Consider the following 26,753-nt stretch of genomic DNA (forward strand, 5'->3'; position numbering starts at 1 on the left):
TGACCTTTGTTACTTTGGTCCCAGCTCTCTGCAGGTCATTCACCAGGTCCCCCCGTGTGGTTCTGGGATCTTTGCTCACCGTTCTCATGATCATTTTGACCCCACGGGATGAGATCTTGCGTGGAGCCCCAGATCGAGGGAGATTATCAGTGGTCTTGTATGTCTTCCATTTTCTGATGATTGCTCCCACAGTTGATTTTTTCACACCAAGCTGCTTGCCTATTGTAGATTCACTCTTCCCAGTCTGGTGCAGGTCTACAATACTTTTCCTGGTGTCCTTCGAAAGCTCTTTGTTCTTGGCCATGGCGGAGTTTGGAGTCTGACTGTTTGAGGCTGTGGACAGGTGTCTTTTATACAGATGATGAGTTCAAACAGGTGCCATTCATACAGGTAACGAGTGGGGGACAGAAAAGCTTCTTACAGAGGACGTTACAGGTCTGTGAGAGCCAGAGATTTTCCTTGTTTGAGGTGACCAAATACTTATTTTCCACCCTAATTTATGAATAAATTCTTTACAAATCCTACCATGTGAATTCATGGATTTTTTTTTCACATTCTGTCTCTCACAGTTGAAGTGTACCTCTGGTGCAAATTACTGACCTCTGTCATCATTTTAAGTGGGGGAACTTGCACAATCGGTGGCTGACTAAATACTTTTTTGCCCCACTGTAAATCCAATCCATTATTATTATTATTATTATTTATTGCACTAGGGTGTAACCATCAATATTAATGCAACTGTCCATTGTCAGCGACATCAACGCTCTCGTTCAGAACTGAGGAGAAAAAGTCAAAAATATCCACTTTTTGTTTTCTTCCACTGTAGGTCCAGATTTTCTGTTCCAACACATTTACAATGAAGCTGAATTCACTTAACATTACAGGAAGTCTGGTTCAGCGCTCTAATTAAAAAGTCCTATTCTGATTCTATGAATATTATGGCAACACAGAGTTTAGATGGAGCCTAAGGATGGGTGAGGGGATTCACCCAGTACTAACTACCCTGTTACCTACCCTGCCCCTATGGTAAAAATGAGCAGAGAAAAAGTCAAAAATAATAAAACCAACTTGTAGGTCCACTATGGTTGGGTGGTGGTGGCTCCTCTGGCACTACCTGTTGGCACTACCATTTCTAACTACGGACCTCAGGGACTGAATCTTCAGATGATGTCTTCTGCTCATCGCAAGAACTAGATGAAAAAGCACAGCAAATGCCCATTTGCCTCCCCATCTCTCTTTCCTATCTTGACGGTCACCGATGTCACCTGATATCCAGCCACACTCTATCATCACCTCCATCTTCGACCTTTCACTTCTAACTAAGGCAAAGGTTGCTTCATTGATATTACGTCATTACGTTTTACTCTTTTCCATGTTATACTTAACATAATTCGTCAAGTCAGTAACTATCAGTCACATATGAATTAGGATTATGTATTATCATTACAACACTTAATACCATTTCTCTTATTCAAAATCATGTATAATGACAGTTTGGCGACAAAGTTCTTATATTTTCACATTCCTGCAGACACACACAAATCTACCAAGGTCACAGCTGGATCCTGTCCACACACAAGATTAAGACATTAGAACAGTGATTTTCGCATTTTACATATTGGCCAAACTTACATTTTGATTATATATTTGATTAAGAATAAAGATGATTTACTATTAACAAATATGGTCGAGGTCGTTTTTAGCATCTGGTATCATTTCAAACATGAAAGTCTGGATGTTGTTTTAGACTCTTAGATGCAGGGAGAGGAAAGCTACAGGGCTTCAGCCACTCTCTGTCCCACCTCTCCCGATGACCTATCTGAAAGTGATACTTAGGTATTTCAGTGATGGAGTGCCTTCAAACAGTGATGTTGATAGCTTTGGTATGACGCTTGACCTTTGATTCTAGTCTAGTGTTTTGATTTTCTGTGGCTCATCTGCATGCATTTGCAAACATGCAAACAAAGCAAAGTTTTTTTTTACATGTACTGAGCGATGTCTGTTTACTGTGAATGTGTCTTTTCTCACAATCTGATGTCTATCAGTTTCCTCTCCATGTCTAGTTCTCATTCCTGGTTTGTGAATTGTTCAACAAATGAAAACCTGCTCTTTGTAAAGTGAACATCCAAGTCTAGAAATAATAAGAAATTAAAGGGAAACCAGTGGAGGATCTCAGTCATCTGTCAGGATTATATAATAAATAAAATAAAGTGTCTAATGTAGAGAGGAGCAAGTGTATTTAAACTTTATAGACAGTTAAAAGAGCTTTTGAATAATTTCCTACAGTTGCTTAGTGCAGCTTCTTTAGCTGTGGGGAAGTGTGATCCATTTTATGTGCTTGACAGCTAGAATCTAATTTTTGGAGAATGCAATTTTTGTTTTCTAACTTCTCCTCTCTACACCAGATAGTGCCAGATAAGTATTCCCAAGAAAACTTAACAAGAAATGCATCTTGGGACTTCCTGTTTACTTTTATTTGTGGTTGTGAAACGGGAATGTTGAGTTTAATTGTTGAATTGTTGTTAAATATGCACATAACTCATTGAAACATATTGGTATAATTGCAGTGCAGTAGTAAAACGTCAGTATTTTAACAAGATGATGTATTTCTGAAATGGATGATACAAAGGACCTGTATGTGCAGCGCGGAGCAGCCATTTTCTGGCGAGGTCATCTGTGTGTTCCGGTATTGCAAGTAAACTGAGATTGCTGTGGAATATAAGTGTTTATAGAAAATGTATGTAACACTTCCACATTTTTTAAAGGAGCCTTGTGTGATTTAGCTCTTTGTAATTTGTTCTGCACAGAGAGAGGCCACTGCCGTATTTTTGTGTTTGTATTTTATTTCATTTCCCTTATTCCTCGCACTGGCGCATCTTTTTATTTATCGTTTATCCTGTTACTTTGCCACGTTACCTCTCATACTGTTGATGTTCAGTACAAGTCCATATGGCTGCCGTTTCACAAAAGTGAAGGTCAAAGGACATTTTTGTTTATTCAGTTGCCATTGGCAATAAAAACTGCACATTAAGAACCCCAGTAATTGTGTCCTGTGTGGCTAAGCATTTCCCAGGCTACATTTAAAGGACCTTGTAATAAGAATAAAAAAGAATCTAAATCTAAAGTCCCCGCCAAGCTTGTTTTTACAGTTTTTGCAAACAGCTGTGTTGTTCAAAACTTTTTCCACACCAAATGAGATTTAAATCTTGATAAGGAAAAACGTTCAGAGACAGCCATCCTCTCGAGCCTATCTCTATCAACTTGTGGTTGGTAGCTTCACTGAAGTGTGAGAAACCCAGCAAAAGTCACAAGCAAACCAGTGCAGTAGTTCTCAGATTGGTATTTGTGTTCAGAGCTGTGTCCAGGATCTTCACTTGTTCTAGTGCTTAATTATCATTCTAACATGAAGCATTAATTCTTGTTGGGTTTTTTAGTTCCCATTTATGGGTTTGTAATTGTTGAGCTTTGGATGCCCATTACTTTACTGCACCAGCCCTATTTTGGAGTCTTTGAGTATGTTATAGCTCCCTCATGGTTTCCCTCAGTGTTCTCTCTGTCTCATCTTCCTGCTTCCCCTCTGATGTGGTTCATTCATGTTTCATTCCTTGTTTCATTTATCTAAGCTGTTATTTTCTTGTTTATTTTCTGATAACTACTTTCCTCTTGTGCTTTGTTCAGAGTTTTACTGGAGGTCTGTGCCCGTTCCTTAATCACCGTTTGTGTGTACACCGTCCATTGTTTTATCCTGTTGGTTCTGTGTATCTTTTCTGGTTTGCTCTCTATATTTTGCTGAAGTGTTTGACTTTTTTATTTTGTTTTTGGACCTTGGACTCATCCTTCAGCTTAATAAAAAGCTTTTTTTTCCTGCATTGGAGTTCCTTATTCTGTAACCTACAGCACACAGAAATTACTTGTTTGGCTCAATATTTGAAACCTTAAACAAGCATAAATTGTAAACTTGTTGCACTACATTATGGAAGACCATCAAACCACCAAAAAGTAAATACATTTAGGAAGAATAATTATCTTTTTTTTCTTTTTTGACAAAGTTGATTTTTAAAAAAGAAACTTGCACGTGCACTAAAGCGAATAAAAATGCAACCCTAAGTGACATAAAACAATGTCTCTTTAGGTTTTGTATCACGGAAAAAAAAACTTTAAAGAACCGGATAATCTTCAGAGACTGAACAGTTTTATTAGTACAATGAAACTAAATCAAAAGCACGTGCCCAAACCAAGAAGGCAAGAGGGGAAAAAAAACCCAATGACGTAAAAAAAAGACTTCCTGTGATGTGATTGATAAGTTTAAACCTCAGCTCTATGTCTCATTCACCGTCTGAGACATCAGTGGCACCACAGAGCTGAGGTAATGGCACATTTACTAAAATATCACTGAACTCATGTCAGCTGGTGAATTTATTCATTATGAAAAGTTATAAACTTGATGCATTTTATTTGTTATTTTCCTATGACAAGTGTAGTTTACGAAAAGATAAATTCTAATCAATTGTAATATAGATGAAATGGTACAAATTTCATAATACTGAAGAAGTAGATACATTGTAATGCAAAATTCAAAGAGGCTTTAAACATATATGTTTTATTCATATCCACAGAACGATACCTGTGTTCAAAAAGACATGAAGTGCTGGCAGCTCCTGTTTGGGCTTTGGTGCTGCGGCATCCTTGCAGTGACCAGCGGGATCGAAGGTATTGCTCATTTGTATGGAGATGTTTTTCACTTAGCTATGGGAAGTCATTAGTAAGGCAGCTTATGGTTTATCTCATCTTGTGGCTGTATCATATCATCCTTTTCTTCCTACTATGATTAACTGCATAGCTTTTAATGTCATACATTCCAGTTGTCAGTAACAGTAGGAGGTTCAGAGGTTATGTTTAAATGTCAAATAGTCACACATGTTAGCTATCATCATATCACATGTTGTTGGTTTTGAGCTTTGATTAATATTTTGATTATTAAATATGGAAAGTAGCTTGATGTTTATCAAGTAAAATTGATTTTTATTTCTATTACTGTGGAGAAATGATGTACTTTTTTTACTCTGCTACATATTTGACAGCTGGATATGCTGGTTATTTACCAATCAAGGTTTTAAATAAAAAAATAAATAGAGTGCCTTCTTAAGGATTGAACCTTTTAAGGGAGTGTGCACATGGGATGACTGAGCTGCTAGCAAGAGATTTACCCTCTAAACTGGTGATTATCAAAATTCAATCAATCAAAATTTATTTATATAGCACATTTTAAAGACCGAAGTACACCAAAGTGCTTTCCAGTAAAATCATGATACAGATAAAAAATCACAATATAAAATATAAATTACAGATATAAATAAAATAAATAAAATATAAAATAATTACATAATCTAAATGCAAAGCCAGATGTAAATTACCCTAATTAGCCCTGAATGCCAGGTTAAACAAATAAGTTTTTAGACGTGATTTAAAAGACTGAATGGAATCTGATGCGCGAATATGAAGAGGAAGAGTATTCCATAAGCTGGGTGCAGCAACGGCAAAGGCACGGCCTCCTCTGGTCTTCAGCCGAGACCTAGGTTGCACTAAGAGCAGTTGGCCCGATGATCTTAGTGCTCTCTGAGGGCTATACAGACAGAGGAGATCAGCTAGGTAGTCAGGTGCCATATTGTTTAGGATTTTATAAGTAAACAATAAAATTTTAAAATCAATTCGGTATTTAATAGGAAGCCAATGTAAGTTGGCCAGAACAGGGGTGATAGAATCATACTTTCTATTGCCGGTCAAGAGACGTGCTGCAGCATTTTGGACCAGATGCAATCGCTGAAGAAGAGAAGATTGGTGGCCCAAGTAGAGAGAATTACAATAATCCAGTCTTGAAGTGATGAAATCATGAATGAGTTTCTCCAGATCTTTGCGTGGTATATAAGGTTTAGCCTTAGAAATTAGGCGTAGTTGGTGAAAGCTGGTTTTTACCACAGTAGAAACCTGTTTATCTAGTTTGAAGGAACTATCCATGAAAACTCCAAGATTCCTAACAGCATCAGTGAGGTGGTTAGCAACAGGCCCGAGTGTGCCGGTCAGTTGTCCCAGAGGCATATTTCTATCAAAAACAATCATTTCTGTCTTCTTTTCATTTAAAGTAAGAAAGTTACGTGATAACCAGTCTTTGACATCCCTCAGACAATCAAACAGAGGATGTAGTGAAGATGAAACATCCCCAGTCAGGTGGAGGTAGATTTGAATATCATCAGCATAGCAGTGAAAAGAGACATTATGTTTTTCAAAAATGGAGCCCAAGGGCAGCATGTACAGAGAAAACAACACAGGACCCAATACCGAGCCCTGGGGCACACCACAGCGAAAAAGGGCAGAAGAAGAGGAATATTTTCCCATCATGACAGAGAACGACCTCTCAGAGAAATATGATTTAAACCATGATAGAACATTTCCAACCTTGCCAAAAGGATATCATGGTCAACCATGTCAAAGGCTGAAGTCAAATCCAATAGAATTAAGACCACAGAGCGCCCAGAGTCAGATGATTACAAGGTTAATTGTATAAGGCACAAAAACATAGGAGTATCCAGTGTGTGTTACCTTATCATACACAAGTATAGCATTGAAGTAATCAATACCAGAAACTGTGAAATAATAATTGAATATTTCTTTTCTTCTACTTTTTCTTTTTCTAGCTGATGTACCGTCATGGATGTGTGTGACTGACTATATACACAACATTACTTGTGTCTTCAACAACATCACTGCTATTCCATTGGGAAAGAACAAAACGAACTACAGCCTATATTTCAAGGAGAACTCCGAACACAAGTAAGTTTTTCTTAAATAAATACATAAAATACTTGATTCTTCTTACAGAATTGAAAGTGTGTGTTTCTGCTTCTAAATTCACAAACATGTCCATGTTCTGTTTTTGCTCCAAAAGCCCTTCTTGTCCACTTGTGGTGATGAATCACAGTTACTACTGTGAATGTCAACTCAACAATAAGCTTTGGGCGGATTATAATTCCTATGAAATTGACATTTGTGATGAATCTCAATGCATCAATTTAGAAAATAAATTTAATTTAGCAAATCACAGTAAGTATGAATTACATTTGTAGTTGTTGATTTTGTCTTAATATGTTAATGTGCTTCATTTTTAATGATAGTCTGAAAAAAATATTATGCACCCCCTTGATGCTTAGAGGAACATTTTGATATACCTAAATATGATTTGATTGATATTTCTAATCAGTTCAGCTGAAACCTCCGCCTGAGCTTGTGGTCCAAGAAACAACAGAGACTCTCAACATTACATTTAAAAGTCGATATGATAACCATTTATACCTTGGTGGTTACCTCATGTATGAAATATTACTTCAAACACCTGAAAGCAGTGAGAACAAAGTAAGATGAACTGTTATGTGCAGTATATTTACTAAGAATGTGTTTTATTCTAAAAGAATCAAACAATAATTGTTTCTTTAAACATTTCCACAGACTTTTACGGTTCCACCCCAAAAGAAGTTTGAATCTATTAATCGGAAATTGCACCTGAAAAATAGTGAATATTGCATTAAAGCAAGATATAGACCTCAAACATATAGTGAAACTTGGAGTGAATGGAGTCAACCAACATGCTGGGAAAACAAAGCAGAAGAAGGTAAAGGACACATTTTTCACAAGTAAAAAAAGGCCTCTGTTATCTGGAGCTTTCTAAAAATATGCTAACAGTAAAATTCAACTACATTTGCTTTAGCAATTTTATGACAATGATAAAGGAATGGATTTTTAGGTTTATTTAATGCTATTCATAATCACAAACATAGGTGGGACGCTGCTCGTGTGAAGCAGCCTTTTGTTGTCTTGTGAGGTGTTTTCGCTGAACAATGTTTATCAAAAACAAGTGCTGCTCTCTTCCCTTTCTCTCAGCGCTTTTGTAAAATAGCACAGATACTTGATAGATAATGGACTTGCTGCCATCTTTGTAGTGTGAGTCAATAATTCTGTGTAATTTCAGAACCAGAAACTTTATTATTATTATTGGCCAAATATCTGTTCCCACTGTGTCTGGTTTTGGGAGCTCTGCTGTTTGTATTCTACAGTCCAGCTGCAAGGTAATTCATCTAAGCTTTGGAATGATTGCATGTCTGATGAGGATAATGGGCCTCTTATTCATATTTTGTGTCTGTGTGGCAGGATGAAGATAAAAACTCTGTCCCACACGCCATCCCCGGCTCCTTTCTTTCAGCCTCTGTATCAGCAACATAAAGGTGATCTCCAGGTAAGGAGATAACATGAGTGATTTCTGAAGAAGCTTAATTTTAACTTCTGTTAAAATCAATTAAGTGCAGGAATCCTAACATAAGGGTCACAATGGAAGCACAGTGCAAAATGACACGTTAGAAATGAGATGTAAGAAGACCACATAATTAATGATAGATGTGTATAAGCTTTATACACATCTATCACATAGTAATGATAACTTCACAGTGAATTGGTCAAGGTCCATGGGTAGGCAGATAATCTGCTGTGGTTACCCCTAACAGGAACATCTCTGGCATCCTTATTTATTTGATGTGTCAGTCAAAGACAGCGTTCATAGTGTTTGTGACACTTTAGTAACATTCTGATGCTGCAAAAAATGTGAATACCAGCATATTGTCAAACTAGAAATGCAAACATGCTGAGTTTAGTGTAAGGATGTGTTCTGTCTATCATGTTGACCATCTGGTAACTGGTGATAAAAGAAAGCATTCAGCAAAATAGGATTTTGACAGTTCATCAGTCTTACTGAAATAAACCCAGTTGCTGGAAAGCAAACCCTCAATCGTGTGACGCAGAGCTCCAGATCTTTCAAAGGATAAATAAACTCTAACTACAAGTGACTTTAGATAAAAAGTCGGCGCATCATTAAAACATTCGTCCTGTGCTACCATATTCATACCAAGTTTTATGGCAAATCACACAATTTTTGCTAACACGATTCAGTTAAAAACAGTTCATGGAAGCACAATACTCAACTCTGCACTAGAAATATGAGTTGAAGAGTTCAAGGTAATCCCCTCAGAAGCAGAATGAGACCTTTCAGTCAGAGCAGGAGTGGATGGCCAAATGATAACAAACAGTGCTAAAGCCTCACAAACAAGCATGAGAAGTCTGTTTCTGTTCATGTAGCGGTTCTACAAATGTCCCTCCTTGAGTTAGTTGTTAGACTTTATGATACTGTGTATCTGGCTGCTGTGAGAAAAAGCTTTCCCCGGTCAATAGGACCAGAAATGAACCACTCAAATATGGTTGCAATGACAGATGGTAAAAACTGCAAGTAAAAAAATAAACACCCTAAGTCAAATTTGTAACGGCAGCATGTTACCATGACAAACCATTAAACATCTATACTGCATTGGTGCTTCATATTCTGAGAGTGCAGGTAGTACACAAGTGTGCTTTTTTCAACTGCGTCACACCTGATGCATCTTCATTTTGTTTAATTTGCAGGAATGGCTTTCTCCGAAAGGTAAAAATGTACTAATGCACAAAGCCGATGAGGGCATGATAAGTGATAGAGTGGCTGTTGTGCCAAAACCCAACACGAAGGACCCAGAAGAGACCCAGACCTTCCTAAACCCTCCAGTGATTCAGCTGGCATTCCCTCAGTGCCAGACCTCCTACGTTGGCCTGCCTGGGATGGATATGGCTCCTGCTCCTATAGCTATGGTCTGTCCAGCTAACACCTCTTATACTCAGCTCCCCTGCTCCGTCTGGGAGAGGGGCAGGGAGGCAGAGATTGCCTCCTCTCCACCTGAAGATGTCCTGGATATCAGCTGTGTTGACTCTGGCTGCAGCTTTGAGGATGTGACACAAAGCCCAGAGTGCAGTTTACCAAGCAGTCCTGTTGTTGAGACTCTAGCACCATGTTACTGTAGTGATTACTGCATTCTTAACAAAACAGCTGAAGGTGTTGTTCCTGTTTTACTGTCTAAAGAGAGCAATGTAAAAGTTTCATCTGATTCCCAGCATGAGCGCGAGAGTTAAAGCAGGAAATGGTTCTGTCAGTTTGTTTGGAGCCAGAAAAATTCATAAGAGTGGTGGCACTGACAGCCACGGCTGTAGACCACATGGCAGGAGAGATTCCATGAAGTGGCTTGAAGCTGGCCAGTTCACTTGTTGCAAGTTGCTGTGTGTTCTTGATAGCAGCGGGTTTGTGCTTGAACTTCATACAACATTTACATCTGTTCAAATGTATGTGATTATCATTTTTTATGACAAAAACATAAAAAACACCATATAACACATAGAGTAGGCTTCTGCTTTGGCTGATTTGCATATGTTAACACTTGACGCATTCTGACTGCAGAATGTTAAGACGTGAATGTTTGTGAATTCCACTAGAGCTTTGGATGATATGATTTTCTGTAGCTGTATGGGGAAAGTGTTTTGTTCTGTTTTTTTTTTTTTTTAATTTAATCTACCTTATTTGCAATATGTTTATACTTTGCATTTAGCTTTTACTAAGAAATCAACAATAAAAGAGATAAAGATCCATATCTATGCTTAAATCAGTAACTTTGTTCTTGTTTTACTGACTTATGAGAGATGTGTTTGGATCTTTCCTGGATCATTATCCATCTCCAAGTTGTTGTGCAGGTGATGCAAATATTCAGTGGAAACGATTGTTTTGAAATTTTCCTAAGGGAACAATAAAGTGTAACCTCAATACGAAAGTTTTACTATTTATTTCTCCAGTCAACATAACCAGTGCTGTTTTTGTGGGTCTTTTAGTCTAAAGCAGCTTTAATTTTTAGCCTGCAGATGACAGTCACCATGGTGGACTGGGATGCTTTGTAACAGCCATGGAAATTGCTTTTTCGTTTTATTCAGCACACATTGGTTTCTTTAACTGTCACTTCTAAGGTGAAGAATGATGTTAAATGTGACAGATTGAGAGGATACTCTTTTCATACACATGCGTACAGCACACGGTGACAAATTTCTCCAGTTTTTCACACCAAAATGAGATCATTCAGAACAACTTTCTATTGATTTTCAGTTATTTCTACCATTTAATGGGATAAGTGGCCCCAAATAATGCCAGCAAAATTCCCACTCACAGCATAACAGAGCCTCCAGAGTCCCTCATAGTACTGATAGATTTCTCGTCTCTAATTAGTATGTAGCTTGGGCAGCAACACATATGTACCAAAAAAGTCCTTCTAGAAACAAATAATAATCGCACTTGCAGACCATCCAGGGGCAGAATTATTAGTTTTAGTGTATTTTATGTTTGTTTTAACTTTTGTTTTTAAATCACGTTTGTTTCAGTTAGTTTCCAGAGTGGATCTTCTTGTTTCAGTTAAGTTATTTATTTGAGAATATTTAGTTTTAGTTAGTTCAGTTTAGTCTTCTTAATCATTACTGTATGGAGAATATATGTCAGAGGTAAGATTTAGGAAAATCTGTAGCTATTACAATAAAGAAAAGTCTAACTTTTGAAATCAAGTGAAGGTAGTTTTAATGTTTTAACTTTTTTAATTGTATTTTTTAATAAACTAAAATATCATTCACATCTAGTTTTAATTTTCATCTCGGCTTTAATTAACTATTACAACTTTGATGAGAGCATATACAATCCATTTGTAGAATCACCATCAAATTGACTTTAGTCACAAATAAGGTTTTGATTTTTTCCCATCCTGAAATTATATTTCTACCATCATTCACTGATGTTGTGCGAGTGTGTTGAAGATTTAAACTTAAAACTACAGTTCCCTGTGACTCCTTCGACGGCTGCGGCCGAGCGGACGTTCAAACACCACCGAAGAAGAAGTCATTCGGCAGAATGGGGTGATTTAAATGTGGAGGTTTAACTGAGCTTTATATCGTATTTCTGGCCTCTCTAAGAATTTCAACACCAGACTGCGGCTGTAGATACTTTCCTTTCCCCCGGTGCTGTTGTCATCTATTGGCGGCTCGTTGTGTGAGTAACTTTGGGTAATAACAAGCCCGACTTCTGCGGTTGTACACCATATTTGGCCGAAGAGGAAGCCGCGGCTGTAAACACTGACCCACGTTATCTGCGGCACCTGAAACGGAAGGGTGCAGGAGCACCAGAGGATGGTGGCCGAAAGGGACAAAGACATAAGAAAGCTGGGGTCCAAGTCAGACAAAAGTAAAAGTGAGCCGAAGGTGCTGCGGCTTTAGGTGGGCAGAGTGCGGCAGGATGAACTTTCCTGCTCTGTCAGCAGCGCTGAAAACAGCCGAACAACCACTGAGTCAAGTCTGGTGGTAAGTACAATGAGTCGATATTGAATTAGATGGAATCCACCCACTCATTTTTCTATTCATCTATCTGTTCATCACATGTAGGTGCAGCTGCTCCTGCACAAATTTCCCCCAAATGCCATGACACAGTGGCGGCTTTTCCCCGTCAACACGCCCACTCTGGTGAGCCCTCACCTGTTAAACAGGACCCCAGTGGCTATCATTGGTTGCAGGTGTGTGAGGCCAGTTTGCTGGACCAGCAGGGAGGGTAAGCATCAAGCCAAGTAACATTTGTCAAGAAAAACTATAAGAAAAAGATAAGCTGGGGCTGACTGAGTAATAACACTGACTAGGCAGAACGATGCTTCTCATGCGTGTTTGCAAAGTAAAACCCCCAGATAAGGCTGTTACAGTAGAAATACATTACGTGAGAAACGTGATTCGTGGACAGACGCCTGAAAAAACAGTCAGGTTTTAAAACGAACGAGGTAGTAACAGGTAATTTAGCTTCCCTCCTACACAACTACAGGTTTCAGTCATTTGTGGTTGGCAAAGTGTGCATAGATTTACCCATGAAGAACCTGGGGCAAAACAGTGAGCTGAGACTGATTTACTGATACTGCAGTTTTAATGCCAGTCTTTAATCAGTCCGAGGAAGGACCTCCAAACACACAAGAACTTATCACATGATTTTCACTACACAATACTGCCCAAAGAACCCTAGAGAAAATCTGCAAAAAAAATTTCTACTAGTCTAAATTATCCATTCATTTATTCTCTTCCACTCATCCTTGTCAGGGTTGCAGGAGCCTATACAAGCTGTCTTCAGTTTGTACAGGTTGCCAGTCAGCCATAGGCCTAACACTTAGAGACAGACAACCATTCGCACCTATGGGCAATTTAGAGTTACCAGTTAACCTAACCTCACTAACTGCATGTCTTTGGACTGTGGGAGGAAGCCAGAGTACCCAGAGAGAACCAACACAAGCACGTGGAGAACATGCAAACTCCACACAGGAGTTTGCATGATGGTGGAATTGAACTCAGGACCTTCTTGCTGTGAGGCAGTAGTTCTAACCACCATGCTGCCAGTCTAAATTATGCTTTTTAAAAAAAAAAAAAAAAAAATTTATATAGTAGTTTCATGCCAAGAGAGAGCATTTTGCCTTCGTTGATGGAGCAGTGTAGATGCACTGTGTCGTTGTGGATGTGGTGCAGGTTATGGATGAGGACGGTGAGAAGGACAGTTGTGCAGCAGAAGTGACAGATGGATTCAAGGTGAGGTGGGATTACATCAGGTTTTCAGGTCTGTAGTCAGATTAAAGAGGAGGTGGAGGTATGCACTGAGGAGAAGAGGAATGAAAGCCAGCAGAAGCATGACAGAATTCATGTGTGCGAATGAGACAGGGAGACAGATGTTAAGGTGAAGCAGCAATGAGAGGGAGTGTTCGCCCAGGGCGCCAAACAGGCTAGGTCCGCCACTGAGCGGGTTGGTGTGGCAGAAGAGGATGCTGAGGATTGAGTGAGGTGGAGGCTGAAGAATAAAAATGAGAACTTAATGTATGCAGTACTCATTTTATACAAAAATTATCATGAAGCTAAAAAAGAGCATCGTGACAGATATCTTGAATGCTAGGAAAACAGGGAAGTGGAAAGAAAGGGAAACGAAACATGACTTAAGTGAGCAGCAGTCTCCAGTGCTTCACCTAACGAAGCAACAGCTGAACTGTTTTTCTAGAATTGTCTTATCTCACGTGTAGCAGAAAGGAGGAAATAGTCTGCTCAGACAAACACTTTGCACTACTGGAATCACTGTGCATGGTTTAGGCCAGGGAGCGTTCCCAGTGTGCTGGGAGGGAGCTCAGCAGGGGTCTTGGAGGTTAAAATCGGCTAATATCCGATTCGACCGCACTGGGTATTCACAATCTCTCTTCAGGTAATGTTTAGAAGACTTTACGGCTGCAGTGAATGTGTGAAAACTGCTTTCGAGTAACATTATGAAACTTTTGAGGGAAGTACTGAAAGTGGCTTCTTCATTTTAATGATTCATCGCATCGATGCTGAAGCACAGACAGCGCTGTGTGTCTAGGTGGAGGCTTTTCACACCATCTTTGAGTGCGACCTGCCAAAAGAGGTTTTAGCACAAACGACAGCGCTGTTGAAAAAAGATTTTTTTTAATGTATTTAGATAAACATTTCATCCTCATAACTGTGCCCATTATTAACGGCATTTAATTTTACGACATTTTTTGATCACTTTAAATACATAAACAGCACATCAGTCAGAAGGAAAACATAAGTACACTTCTAGATTTAAATTGGAGTCATTAGTTCCAGATTAGGTGACACTGTCTAATTTAAATAATGTGCATCTAGGCTTTACTGCCACTTTAAGGTACTGGGGGTAAAAAAGTGTGGGGGCATTTCTTAGAATCTGGTCAAGAGTTAATAACATGTCTAAAATATATGAAACATATCATGACACTGTAAGAAACTCTTTCTTTTGGGCTGGCTTCGTTAACGATGTAAATTTCATTAAAATGTTGCAGGAGGATTTAAACAGCAGGAAGAAAATCCTCAAACATGTTGCAACAGAGACTGGTGCACATTTATGCAAAAAACTTCACGGAAATTAGGGCCGATTGCTTTCGTGGAAATAACCTCTGGTACCAAGAATATACTAAAATGAAAAATGTAACATGTGTTTGTGTTTTTGTTGAAAACAAATTTGAGAATATAAATTTCTCTTGCAGTGCCATTTAACGATCTATAGGCACTGTTTTAAACAGAATTATCAGTTTGCTTTTCTAGTTGTGGTAAAGAAGCCAAAATTAAAGCTGTAGGATTTATTTCTTTTTAACATAGCTGAGTTTCAAACAGCTCAGTTTGTTTAAAGCTTATACATCTGACACTGTTGATGGCTGTCACTGTAAAATCAGCCTGTGAAATACATCGTCTTTAAGTCCAAACCTCTAGAAATGTAGCTTGAGGAGTTAAGTCACCACATGATCGTAAAACAGTGGTAACAAAGACATTTAAATTATAAACATAATGCACAAAATATACATTTTTAATTCAGTTACTTGTATATTTTTTAACTATCAGCCAGAACTACAAGCACCACCGCAGAATGTGTAGTCTTTAAAGTAATCTTTGTGTGTTATTTTTGCATTTCAGGTATTAGATTGTCAATACAAGTATCTAAAAATTGTCTTTTTTCCTGCATTCCTTGAAGTCCTTCAAATCTTTCATTTCAGTGATGTGTTGTGTCATTAAAAACAGTGATCATGGAGAAGCCTGTCACTGAGAAATGCATCCTTTCTTTTCCCAGTGATGCTAATGACATATCTTTACAGCCTTCTTTCTACAGCCCGGTGCACAATCTTCATTTATTTGAGTTTTCGTCAGGATTTTCTCTTTATTGTCTCTGAATATTGAGTATTTTTCTTCATCACTTCGATGAATAAGTCACTGTTGCTAACAATCGGGCTATCCTGCCTACTGCCTTTCTAGCTTGAATACTTGGAAAAAGAACGATGGTGGGCCCGCTTACTTACCCAACAAAATTTATTCTACCCTTTTGACATTTGCTGAGTCAGAAAGATGTAGGTTGAAACCTCTTTATCAAGATGCCTTTTATTAATTATAAATATTTGATTCATAATTAGCTTTGAAACCAGCTAGTTCACAGAAGATGTTATCACAGTCACTACTTAGAAAACCACCAAGTTACTGTCCCTTAAGAAAGAATTCAGACCCCTGTACTTTAAAAAAAAAAAAAAAAAAAAAATCTGTTTTGGTTTTAGTGACAAAGTGAACTTGTGTTTTTAGAAATGTTTTGCAGGTGGCTTTAAAGGTCACAGGTCATGTTCTGGTTAAACTCTGGTTAAGTAAATTCAACCAAAAATTAAAAAGACATCATCAAAGCACAGATCTCTGGTGGTTACAACACCATCACAACCAGAGATCTGTGCTTACTGTTAAGAAATAAATCATGATACCACTACCATGCTTCAGTGTAGTGATGCAGGTTTTGGCACTACTGATGGGAAAAATAAAGAATTTATATCCCTTTAAGAGATAAATGATAGATGGATCTGAATACTTTTGAAATGACTGTAACTTCAATTGAAAAACACAATTAAATATTGAAACTTTTAAACACTTGTGTTCAGACATAAAGATTTTTTTAGATTCTCATGAGCACTGATCAAGGCCCACTGATCAATGGCCATGACTACCATTCACAGATACTCTGAAGCTCCATTTCATAGATTTTTTTTTTTTTTTTACTTACAAAACTTTTTGTATGAGGTCACAGCAAATGAATCCCCCCAAAATGGGCATATACAGTGGGGCAAAAAAGTATTTAGTCAGCCACCGATTGTGCAAGTTCCCCCACTTAAAATGATGACAGAGGTCAGTAATTTGCACCAGAGGTACACTTCAACTGTGAGAGACAGAATGTGAAAAAAAAATCCATGAATCCACATGGTAGGATTTGTAAAGAATTTATCCGTAAATCAGGGTGGAAAATAAGTATTTGGTCACCTCAAACAAGGAAAATCTCTGGCTCTCACAGACCTGTAACGTCTTCTGTAAGAAGCTTTTCTGTCCCCCACTCGTTACCTGTATGAATGGCACCTGTTTGAACTCATCATCTGTATAAAAAACACCTGTCCACAGCCTCAAACAGTCAGACTCCAAACTCCGCCATGGCCAAGACCAAAGAGCTTTCGAAGGACAGCAGGAAAAGTATTGTAGACCTGCACCAGACTGGGAAGAGTGAATCTACAATAGGCAAGCAGCTTGGTGTGAAAAAATCAACTGTGGGAGCAATCATCAGAAAATGGAAGACATACAAGACCACTGATAATCTCCCTCGATCTGGGGCTCCACACAAGATCTCATCCCGTGGGGTCAAAATGATCATGAGAACGGTGAGCAAAGATCCCAGAACCACACGGGGGGACCTGGTGAATGACCTGCAGAGAGCTGGGACCAAAGTAACAAAGGTCACCATCAGTAACACACTACAACGGCAGGGAATCAAATCCCGCAGTGCCAGACGTGTTCCGCTGCTGAAGCCAGTGCATGTCCAGGCCCGTCTGAAGTTTGCCAGAGAGCACATGGATGATACAGCAGAGGATTGGGAGAATGTCATGTGGTCAGATGAAACCAAAGTAGAACTTTTTGGTATAAACTCAACTCGTCGTGTTTGGAGGAAGAAGAATACTGAGTTGCATCCCAAGAACACCATACCTACTGTGAAGCATGGGGGTGGAAACATCATGCTATGGGGCTGTTTTTCTGCCAAGGGGACAGGACGACTGATCCGTGTTAAGGACAGAATGAATGGGGCCATGTATCGTGAGATTTTGAGCCAAAACCTCCTTCCATCAGTGAGAACTTTGAAGATGAAACGAGGCTGGGTCTTCCAACATGACAATGATCCAAAACACACCGCCCGGGCAACAAAGGAGTGGCTCCGTGAGAAGCATTTGAAAGTCCTGGAGTGGCCTAGCCGGTCTCCAGACCTCAACCCCATAGAAAATCTGTGGCGGGAGTTGAAAGTCCGTGTTGCTCGGCGACAGCCCCAAAACATCACTGCTCTCGAGAAGATCTGCATGGAGGAATGGGCCAAAATACCAGCTCCTGTGTGTGCAAACCTGGTAAAGACCTATAGTAAACGTTTGACCTCTGTTATTGCCAACAAAGGTTATGTTACAAAGTATTGAGTTGTATTTTTGTTATTGACCAAATACTTATTTTCCACCCTGATTTACGAATAAATTCTTTACAAATCCTACCATGTGGATTCATGGATTTTTTTTTTTTTTTTTTTTTTTTTTCACATTCTGTCTCTCACAGTTGAAGTATACCTCTGGTGCAAATTACTGACCTCTGTCATCATTTTAGGTGGGGGAACTTGCACAATCGGTGGCTGACTAAATACTTTTTTGCCCCACTGTATAGATGTGACTGTGAGCACAGCAGCTTGAGCCACGTGCTTTTCAAAGCTTCTGTCTGTCAAAATGCTTCAGAGAAGATAAACTGAGGGGCGTGCTAAGCCCAGTATAAAATAAATAAGGATTATTTTGAGCACTGAATAATCAAAAAATACTGCACTGTACAAAAGTCTTGAGTCACCCCTCATTTCTTTATCTTTTGTTTCCAGTAAGTCGGGCTTCCTTGTGATGGTCATAAAGTGGTCTCGAGTGATGGATCTCCAGGTGTTTTGAAGGTCTTTCCAAGTTTTTCCTTTTGACATTGGCTGTTTGTTTGTTTTTGTTTTTTTTGGGGGGGGGGGGGGGGGGGGGGTGTTGGCTCATTTTAAGCTCAGTTCCTATACCAATACATTTTCAAAGGAATGTTTGTCATCACGTAACAGACGGCTTAGCAGAGATCTATGAAAAATTCCAAAGATAATACAGTATAACAGGCATAAAATAATATTTTGGCATCAACAATGGATTTCAACAGAGCTGCTAATCTCAGCATTGTGTCCGTCATATCCTTGGACAAGTGGAGAACAAAAGAAGAAGAGGGCTGGTCTAAAACGCTGTCTAGGAAACAATCCAGCAAATATCTGACACAGAACCTGAAAGATCCATCTGACCCTTCAGATCCGGGGTCCCCAATCCCAGTCCACGAGGGCCGGTGTCCCTGCAGGCTTTAGATGTGTCCTTGATCCAACACAGCTGATTTAAATGAATAGATTAACTTCTCAACATGTCTTGAAGTTCTTCAGAGGCCTGGTAATGAACTAATCATGTGATTCAGGTGTGTTGAGCCAGGGTGAGATCTAAAACCTGCAGGGACACCGGCCCTCGTGGACTGGGATTGGGGACCCCTGCTTTAGATGATCCATCTGCTGTTCACTAAAGCCTCATCAGTAGAATGATGGTAGTCAAGAAGTCATTTTTAAGAAAGTGGGTTACGTTCCACCCTTAAAGGACTGGGGATAAGGGAAAGTTACAAAAGGTTTCTGTGTTGAAAAAAAGGAGACAGGGAGCCAAAATGGTTCAATTAAAGGGTTTTAGTAATGTTTCTATTAGTAATTAACCTAAAAGAGATAGACAATCCACTATCACCTTTTAAAGAAGGAAAACAAAACCCAGGAGTTGGTCATTAAACTGAGAAGCTAAAAAGGGTTAGTAACCAAAACGGACTCCTCTCCACAGAGCAAACAGCCACCACGCACAGCTCACTAGCTCAAAAAACCAACAAGGCTCTCCAGTGCTAGAGCGCACCTTTTTCAATTAAATACTCTTAATTGCCGATTAGTCAGCTGTACAAAAAGGGCATCGCCTAAGGCAGGAGAGACGGCAGGACACGCCCACACGAGTTGTGTCATTTATAATCTTGGCTGTATTCTGTGTGCTGTTGTTATATTTTTAGTTCTAAAAATTTTTATTACCATGAGTTTTCTCAGTTAGTAAAAAAAAATGTTGGTCTTGTTGAGGGTGAAAGGTAAGTTTGTATTCACTGTGAAACCATGAAGACTCTTTGTGTTTCCCTTCTGTAAAACCCTTTGCTTGGCACTCAGACATGATTCTCACCTCCTCGGGAGAGTTTGGATAAGCCATTCTTTAAATAAAGCTGCATAATGTTGTTGTTTTTTACATTTTCGATGATCAGGATTCAGTGCAGTAGCAAATTCTTTACTACTGTTTGTTTCAGTTTGATTTTTCTCACAGGGGTCTGAAAGACTGAAACTCCTGAACTTGGTTTAAAGTTTTTCTAAGAAGTGTGAGTAGGTTTGGTTTGCTTCCTCTTCCTCTTCTGAAAAGGTGGTTACTGTACTTCCTGCCTTTGCACTCAGAATACACCAAGCAAAAGTGACTCAAGGATGTGTACTAATTTCATTCAGAAGTAATAATAATAATAGTAATAAGATAAGATAAGATAACCTTTATTAGTCCCACACGTGGGAAATTTGTTTTGTTTTGTCACAGCAGGAAGTGGACAGTGCAAAAGTTATGAGGCAAAAATTAGAATACAATAAGAATAAATACAGTACACAACTGTACAGAATAGAATAAAATACTATATACAGTAGAATAAAATAAAATAAATATACAATAAGATAAAAATAGAATACAAATACAAATACTATATACAACTGAGTAAAAATACAACGATGACAGAAAGGATTATTGCACTTAGTATTATGGTATGGTTACTGTGTTTAACCATGAGTTTGTCATGTCTTATGTTTTTAGGTTTTCTAGAACATGCATATATTCTGTTGTCCACAGTTTATTGTCTCTGTTTAATTTATTTGCTTTTAATTCCTCCTTTTTATAATTTTTTGGTAACTTTAAAAAAAGTTGAATAAAAATGAAATGTAAAAAACAAAAACAAGCATATTTTGAATGTAAAGTGGTTATTTTTTTCTGAGTTTTCTTTATTGTTTTACTTATTTTACCTAGTGAATAACATTTATTACTAAAGATCACAACCTGTAGATCCTCTCTAGATATGACTAAATGTAACTGCTGGTTCAGATTACAGTCTGTATATCCTGTAGTTACGCTGTACTGATAGTTACATTAATTGTTAACCACATGTCCATCCATCCATTTTCTTCTGCTTATCTGGGGCCGGGTCGTGGGGCAGCCCAAGCAGAGAAGCCCAGACCTCCCTCTCCCCAGCCACCTCCTCCAACTTGTCCGGGGGAACACCGAGGCGTTCCCAGGCCAGCCGAGAGATATAATCTCGCCAGCGTGTCCTGGGTCTGCCCCGGGCCTTCTCCCGGTGGGACATGCTGGAAAACCTCACCCAGGAGGCATCCTTGCCAGATGCCTGAACCACCTCAACTGGCTCCTTTCGATGTGGAGGAGCATCTCCCGAATGGCCGAACTTCTTACCCCATCTCTAAGGGAGAGGCCAGCCACCGTTTGGAGGAAGCCCATTTCCACCGCTTGTATCTGCAATCTCGTTCTTTCGGTCACTACCCACAGCTCATTAACAGCACAGTTAACAAAATGTAACAAAAATAATCCAGATTAATGTCCTATGGGGGGGGGGGATGAAATAAACTGCATAACCATGTGTTTGTGCTAGCAAAATGCTATCAAGTATCAAACCTGGTGATAAACGTCTGTTAAGTAACACTTCTAGCACGTTTTAAAATGTTGACTGCTTATTGGTTCTATATTCTAAATCTAAATAACTTTTTAGACTGACAGACTGAATGTGAAGCAAAAACTCCTCATTCTCAGACAAACAAGTTGATGTGTGAAGGTACTGCTACAAAAGTCCGTCTGAATTATACCGGATCACAACAGCTACGGAGCACAGCTCCAACCTCTCCGTATCATCAAACATTAATGCACAATAGACCTTATCATGTCAGTAGCAGACGTACATCCCTATGTCAGCTCCACAACCCATGTGTGACCATAACAGTTTATATTATATTTTTGCATCATTATTCCGTATTTTGAAATCCTAATGGATTAGAATTGTTGAGATAATCTGTGGTTCTGTTCTTACAGCGTTACTGTAACATCAGGTTTCATTTTAATTTTCAGGCATGCAGAAGTTGGACCCCAAAGGCCTTCTTCCTTTGACCACAAAGCAGTGGACCTCCACTGCTCACAACAGGGTGGACCCTTGGCTGCTGATTCTTACCTTCATGCAGTTGCTCTGACCCTTCAAACAGGACCAGTTTGCCTTCAGAGCCCCTGCCATCCTCAAACTCCCTCAGAGAGTGGAGCTCTTTGGCTCACCCTGACACTCAAACCCCTCTTAGAGTACAGCTGCTGCTCTGTTTGAGATGGTCTGGGCATCTGCTAAGGTGTAAGTTGTTTCAGGCAAGTCCTGCTGAAAGGAGACAGATCCAGGACAGACTGAATGCATTATGGGGCACATTTACAAACAGTCTGCACCAGAACAAAACCCTCTTTGGCTGTTGAAAATCTGTCAATATTTACTAAAGAGCTGCAATGTCACTTTTCCCACGGCAGGATGGTTCAAAGCTCTGAGTGCAGTGCCTTAGCTTTGGCTGTGCCCTGTAGCGCTTCAGTAATTCCTCTTCCTGAGTCTTTAGTTTTGTTTCCTTTGCCCTATCAGTGTTGTGTGAATTTGCCCAGCTTAGTATATCAGGACGTGCATCTTTTGCCTGTGCATTCTGCTACAGGAGCTGAAGTGACAGATAGGCAGAAGGAGGTCAGACTGCTACCTCCATGACTGGACTATTGTTCCACATAATTCACACATAATTATCTACTTTCTCCATAACCAACCAACCAAATATAAGGCTGCTGCTACCTGTCAGTCACAGCTTAATGAAACTGCAGCCAAACAGGAAGGAACATTTACAAATACGTAGTACTTTGGTAGATGCAGCTCCAGTCAGTCTAAGAATAGCACATAAAAGGCTTTCTGGTATCTGACAACACAAGTGATTATGTATCTCTTTTTTAAGCAATACTTCTAGAGGTTCTCGTTTCACTGGAAACCATCAAAAAGCAAAACAGCACTGTTCTAAAAATACCGCGGTCACAAAATGCATCTGCTGTGTGAACCTCCAGATGCTGAGACGCTTCCTCTGCCGCTGCAGTCGGTACAGGATTTAAGAACGTTGGATCACAGACTCTGCACTGAGCCACAGCTGAAGAAGAAAATGGTAAGTATCACCAGATGTTGGAATTTTATCAGTTTTAACTTGTGTCAGTTTTCACTAACGTTTGCATGTGATGACTGGGAAATGTTTTCTCTTTATAAGGTTTATTGATAATTTTAGAAAACATAATTTGGGCCACCATATAATGCAAGTCTTAAATTATATTTACTCCTCAGTTGTTTTTGTAGTTGTCCTTTGCTCTTGTATGCCAGTGCTGTTTTTTGGTACTTTAGCATTTTGCTTGGTGAAGTCTGATGACTGGTTGATTCTCATCTTGACTTTCTGGGCTTGGCGGGTCAAACTGAAGATGATGTAACTTTAATACAAATAAGGTGGACTGTGCCACAAGGAGGGGAGGGAGTTGTAATTAGGGCGGCTGCTGTGTTCGCTTCGTATTACTCCTCACCCCCCACCCAATCCTGTGGCTTGTCATGTCTTTCACAAAGTTGTGCTGTGGACATTTATGTGCTTTTTGTGCAGAGGAGTTTTTTTGTTTCCTGTTCTTATGCTGTCCTACCATGGAAGCACAGCATGAGTAGAGGTCTCTTTTTTTCCTCTTGTACTTTCCCATTGTTGTGTATATTTCAGTGTTTTTCTGTAACGCTGCCGATCTCCGACTTGTATCCCCATGTAATGTCTGTGTTGTGTCTATATAAGGTCGGGGGTCCCATTTCACTGCAGGGCAACCTGCATGTGGCGAATAAAGCTTTGATTGATTAATTACTGTGAGACTCTTTCTTCCTGTGGTTCTGCATTCTGGGTCTTTGTCAAAATAAACTGAATTTTTACCAATAAACATTTCTCTTTAATTGTAATAACAGTTTAGCGGTTTATGTACTTCTGCAAATGTAAGCAGCTGTTAGATGTATTTGTAATGGTGTGTTGATATGGAGTAGTATTAGTCTTGTCATTTTTTGTCGTATTCTTTCCTGGTTGATATGAACCATGTAGGACCAAAGTTTGTTATTTATAGCAATTATTATATATAGTTTTTTGGGGAGGGGGAATGCCACATGGCGTATATACTAATGAGTTAATGTGCACGTCATTCTTTCTGTGCAGATCTCTTACTTCGACCTGTCTGGAGGTTTGTCCAACAAACACAGTGTGTGGAGGACAATGACAAAGCTTTTTACTAACGCTTTGGCCAAAAACATCAACTGGAGGGGAAGAAATAACAAGCACAAAGTAGAGAACCTCACCATCAAGAGAGTTATCCTCAGTGAGTGTGCTTCTACAGGACACACAAGAAAATATGGTGTATTTTAAACAGTTAAAGCATTTACTTACTTTCATGTGTTCACTTTGCTCCCCTTTTACCCCTGCAGACGCAGTCAGGCAGAACTCGTTCTGTAAGGATGCCGTGGACGAGGAGATAGAGAGGTATATAAAGCGATGGCTGCAGCTGGCAGGAAACCGAGATGGAGGAAGAAAAAGAAGACAGGAAAAGGGAAAGGAAGCGACCAGCATGGGGAACTACTGTGTAGAGTAGCACAAAATGCATCTGCAGCACATGTTATTTTGACTCTTACATCTACAGCATGAGATGAAAAGAAAAATACTATCCCTCCAATGAATGCTCACAAGGCTGGATTCATCATGTCGTGTTTACCTGTCATGTGATGCTACATGTAAGTTAGGACCTGATGGACACAACCAGAAACACAAACACAGTTACTTTTTAAAATATTATTTAAAAAATGCTTGCACTTTTACTGTTATAGCCATTGTAGTTTGTTCGAGTTCATCATGCATTACACTACTATGCATTTTAATCATATCTCGGCATCAGTTTATAATGCCATTTCCTATAATCATAATCATATTTATTCATTTTACTCTAAAGATTATTAATTTCATGCAGGAAGATCTTGTAGTCATCACTATTAAAACATTTATTGTTTGGGACGTTTAAGGATGCTGTCTGTTTATGTCATGTGTGAGCATGTCAGTCCCAGCCACGAAACGCACTAAAGTGGTGATATCAATAAAATTACATCTTGTTGTTAATTTTTCTACATTATTTGCTAGTTGCTTATATTTTCTTCATAAAAACGACTTCTCCTTTTGCACTTGGTTTCAAATGTGCACTGTGTGGAAACTAGTGACATCTAGCGGTGGATTCGTGAATTACAACAACCCAAGCATGTGGTAAATCAAATTCAAATTCAAATTTTATTTGTCACGTACACAGTCATACACAGTACGATATGCAGTGAAATGCTTAGACAACTGCTCGTGACCTAAAGAAAAAAAGAAAAGGCTATGAATAAGAGGAAATAAATATGAAAATTAAAAAGGGTAAATTTAACTAGGAAGGAATAAAATAAAATATAAAAATTAAAGTTAAAAATGAAATAACTGTACAACACAAATTAGAATGAAGGGTAAATTTAACTGGGAAAGAATAAGATAAAATATATAAATTAAAGTTAAAAAATAAAATAACTGTACAACAAAATACACAATACACAGTATAGAACTATATAAGAATGTATGAAGAAATATAAATATATATATACACAATAACAGCAGCAGTAGATTATCTGGTGACTGTTTATAAGTTTCCACTAGTGCCATCCTGGTGTTCTCGATGGGAGAGATTCTGCTCACTGTGCAGATATGAAAGGCTCATTATCAGCTTACAACAAAAAGAAGCTCACCAGTATTTTCAATTATGTTTAATGTGACAGCTGACATAATTGAAAATACTGCAGAATTATTATAACTATATTCCATTTCTGCTAATAGAATCCTAAATCTTACACACTGTCTTCTTTTAAAATGATCCAAGTGCCAGTCAGTCTACATCCATTAAGCCCATATTATCAAATTAAAAATGAAAATTAATTCACCCCACAATTGTAGAGTTTCCAGGTAGAAGCTTTGAAGCTCCCTCACATTGGACAGGAAGTTTCAGCTCTGAGGAGTCTGCTTGTCCCAGCCACTGAAAAGCATCAGTATAGCACGATGCTGGCTCACAGAGTTTTGCACGTTCGCTCATGCTTGTGCAGATTTTGTCTGGGAGATTTGGCTTCATCCATCATCGGAAAATGTCATAGATTGCTGCTACCCAGGACACTCAGAAGAGATCTCAAGAGTTTCACTTCATGGTAAAATGAATGAAATTTTATTTTTTATTTTTTTATAAATTCACAAATGTGCCAGGAGGATTTCCAGGACTTATACATCGGGGAAACCAAACAACCTCTGGCGAAGCGGATGGCACAACACAGAAGAGCCACCTCGTCAGGCCAGGACTCTGTAGTCTATTTACGCCAGTGATGAGGATGTACACATCCTGGACAGGGAGGAACGCTGGTTTGAGCGTGGAGTCAAGGAGGCCATTTACGTGAAAAGGGAAAGACCATCTCTGAATCGAGGAGGGGCCTAAGGGTACATCTTTCGCCATCTTACAGTGCTGTGATTGCAGCCATTCCCCAACTCTCTGTGAATGATACTCATGGCCATTGATCAGTGGTCATTGATCAGTGGTCATTGATCAGTGGTCATTGATCAGTGGGTTTTGGTCAGTGGTTGTTGATCAATGGTCATGAGAATTTGCATAATTATGATTAAGGCACTGACCTCCCAGCCCATTGTTCCTTCATTGGGCTGGTTTCAGTCATTATGCAAATGTACTGTTTATAAGATTGGGGACACCTGCAGTCAGCTGAGACTGAAGAAGTCACTTGGATGAGTGACGAAACGTTTCCCCCACAAAACGCTACGTCCAGATGAACAGAATCAACTTTTGGAGATTTACTTTCCTGGATGATTGAGAATGCATCAAGAAATTCACAAATACTTATGATTTCAGAGTGCATGGATCATTGCAGAATAGTTTGGCCAAATGAAA

The 26,753-nt window shown here is 39.1% G+C and overlaps 2 protein-coding genes across 5 annotated transcripts; both read left to right on the top strand.

Annotated features, from left to right (window-relative positions):
- Nucleotides 1-601: 601 nt before the first annotated feature.
- On the top strand, nt 602-10,035 carry LOC101470778 (interleukin-21 receptor). Its single transcript, XM_014409778.3, has 9 exons — nt 602-4,366; nt 4,617-4,710; nt 6,693-6,828; nt 6,944-7,098; nt 7,256-7,407; nt 7,501-7,663; nt 8,021-8,117; nt 8,200-8,284; nt 9,499-10,035. Exons 2-9 carry the CDS (start codon nt 4,641-4,643, stop codon nt 10,033-10,035), a joined length of 1,395 nt encoding a protein of 464 aa, XP_014265264.1. The 5' UTR covers nt 602-4,366; nt 4,617-4,640.
- Nucleotides 10,036-11,829: 1,794 nt separating this feature from the next.
- Nucleotides 11,830-24,904, top strand: LOC101471050 (uncharacterized). Of its 4 annotated transcripts, XR_191658.5 has the most exons (7): nt 11,830-12,285; nt 12,367-12,529; nt 18,440-18,505; nt 21,801-22,068; nt 22,803-22,897; nt 23,957-24,116; nt 24,223-24,904. XR_191658.5 is itself a non-coding variant. In XM_076890247.1 (6 exons), exons 4-6 carry the CDS (start codon nt 22,778-22,780, stop codon nt 24,384-24,386), a joined length of 444 nt encoding a protein of 147 aa, XP_076746362.1. In that variant the 5' UTR covers nt 11,830-12,285; nt 12,367-12,529; nt 18,440-18,505; nt 21,801-22,777; the 3' UTR covers nt 24,387-24,904. The 4 variants fall into 4 exon arrangements, 3 of the variants coding, with proteins under 3 accessions (XP_076746362.1, XP_076746363.1, XP_076746361.1); XM_076890247.1 differs by having other exon boundaries at nt 21,801-22,897; XM_076890248.1 differs by lacking the exon at nt 18,440-18,505 and having other exon boundaries at nt 21,801-22,897.
- The last annotated feature ends 1,849 nt before the right edge of the window (nt 24,905-26,753 follow it).

Source organism: Maylandia zebra, linkage group LG11 (genome assembly GCF_041146795.1).
Source record: "Maylandia zebra isolate NMK-2024a linkage group LG11, Mzebra_GT3a, whole genome shotgun sequence".
Classification (NCBI taxonomy): domain Eukaryota; kingdom Metazoa; phylum Chordata; class Actinopteri; order Cichliformes; family Cichlidae; genus Maylandia; species Maylandia zebra.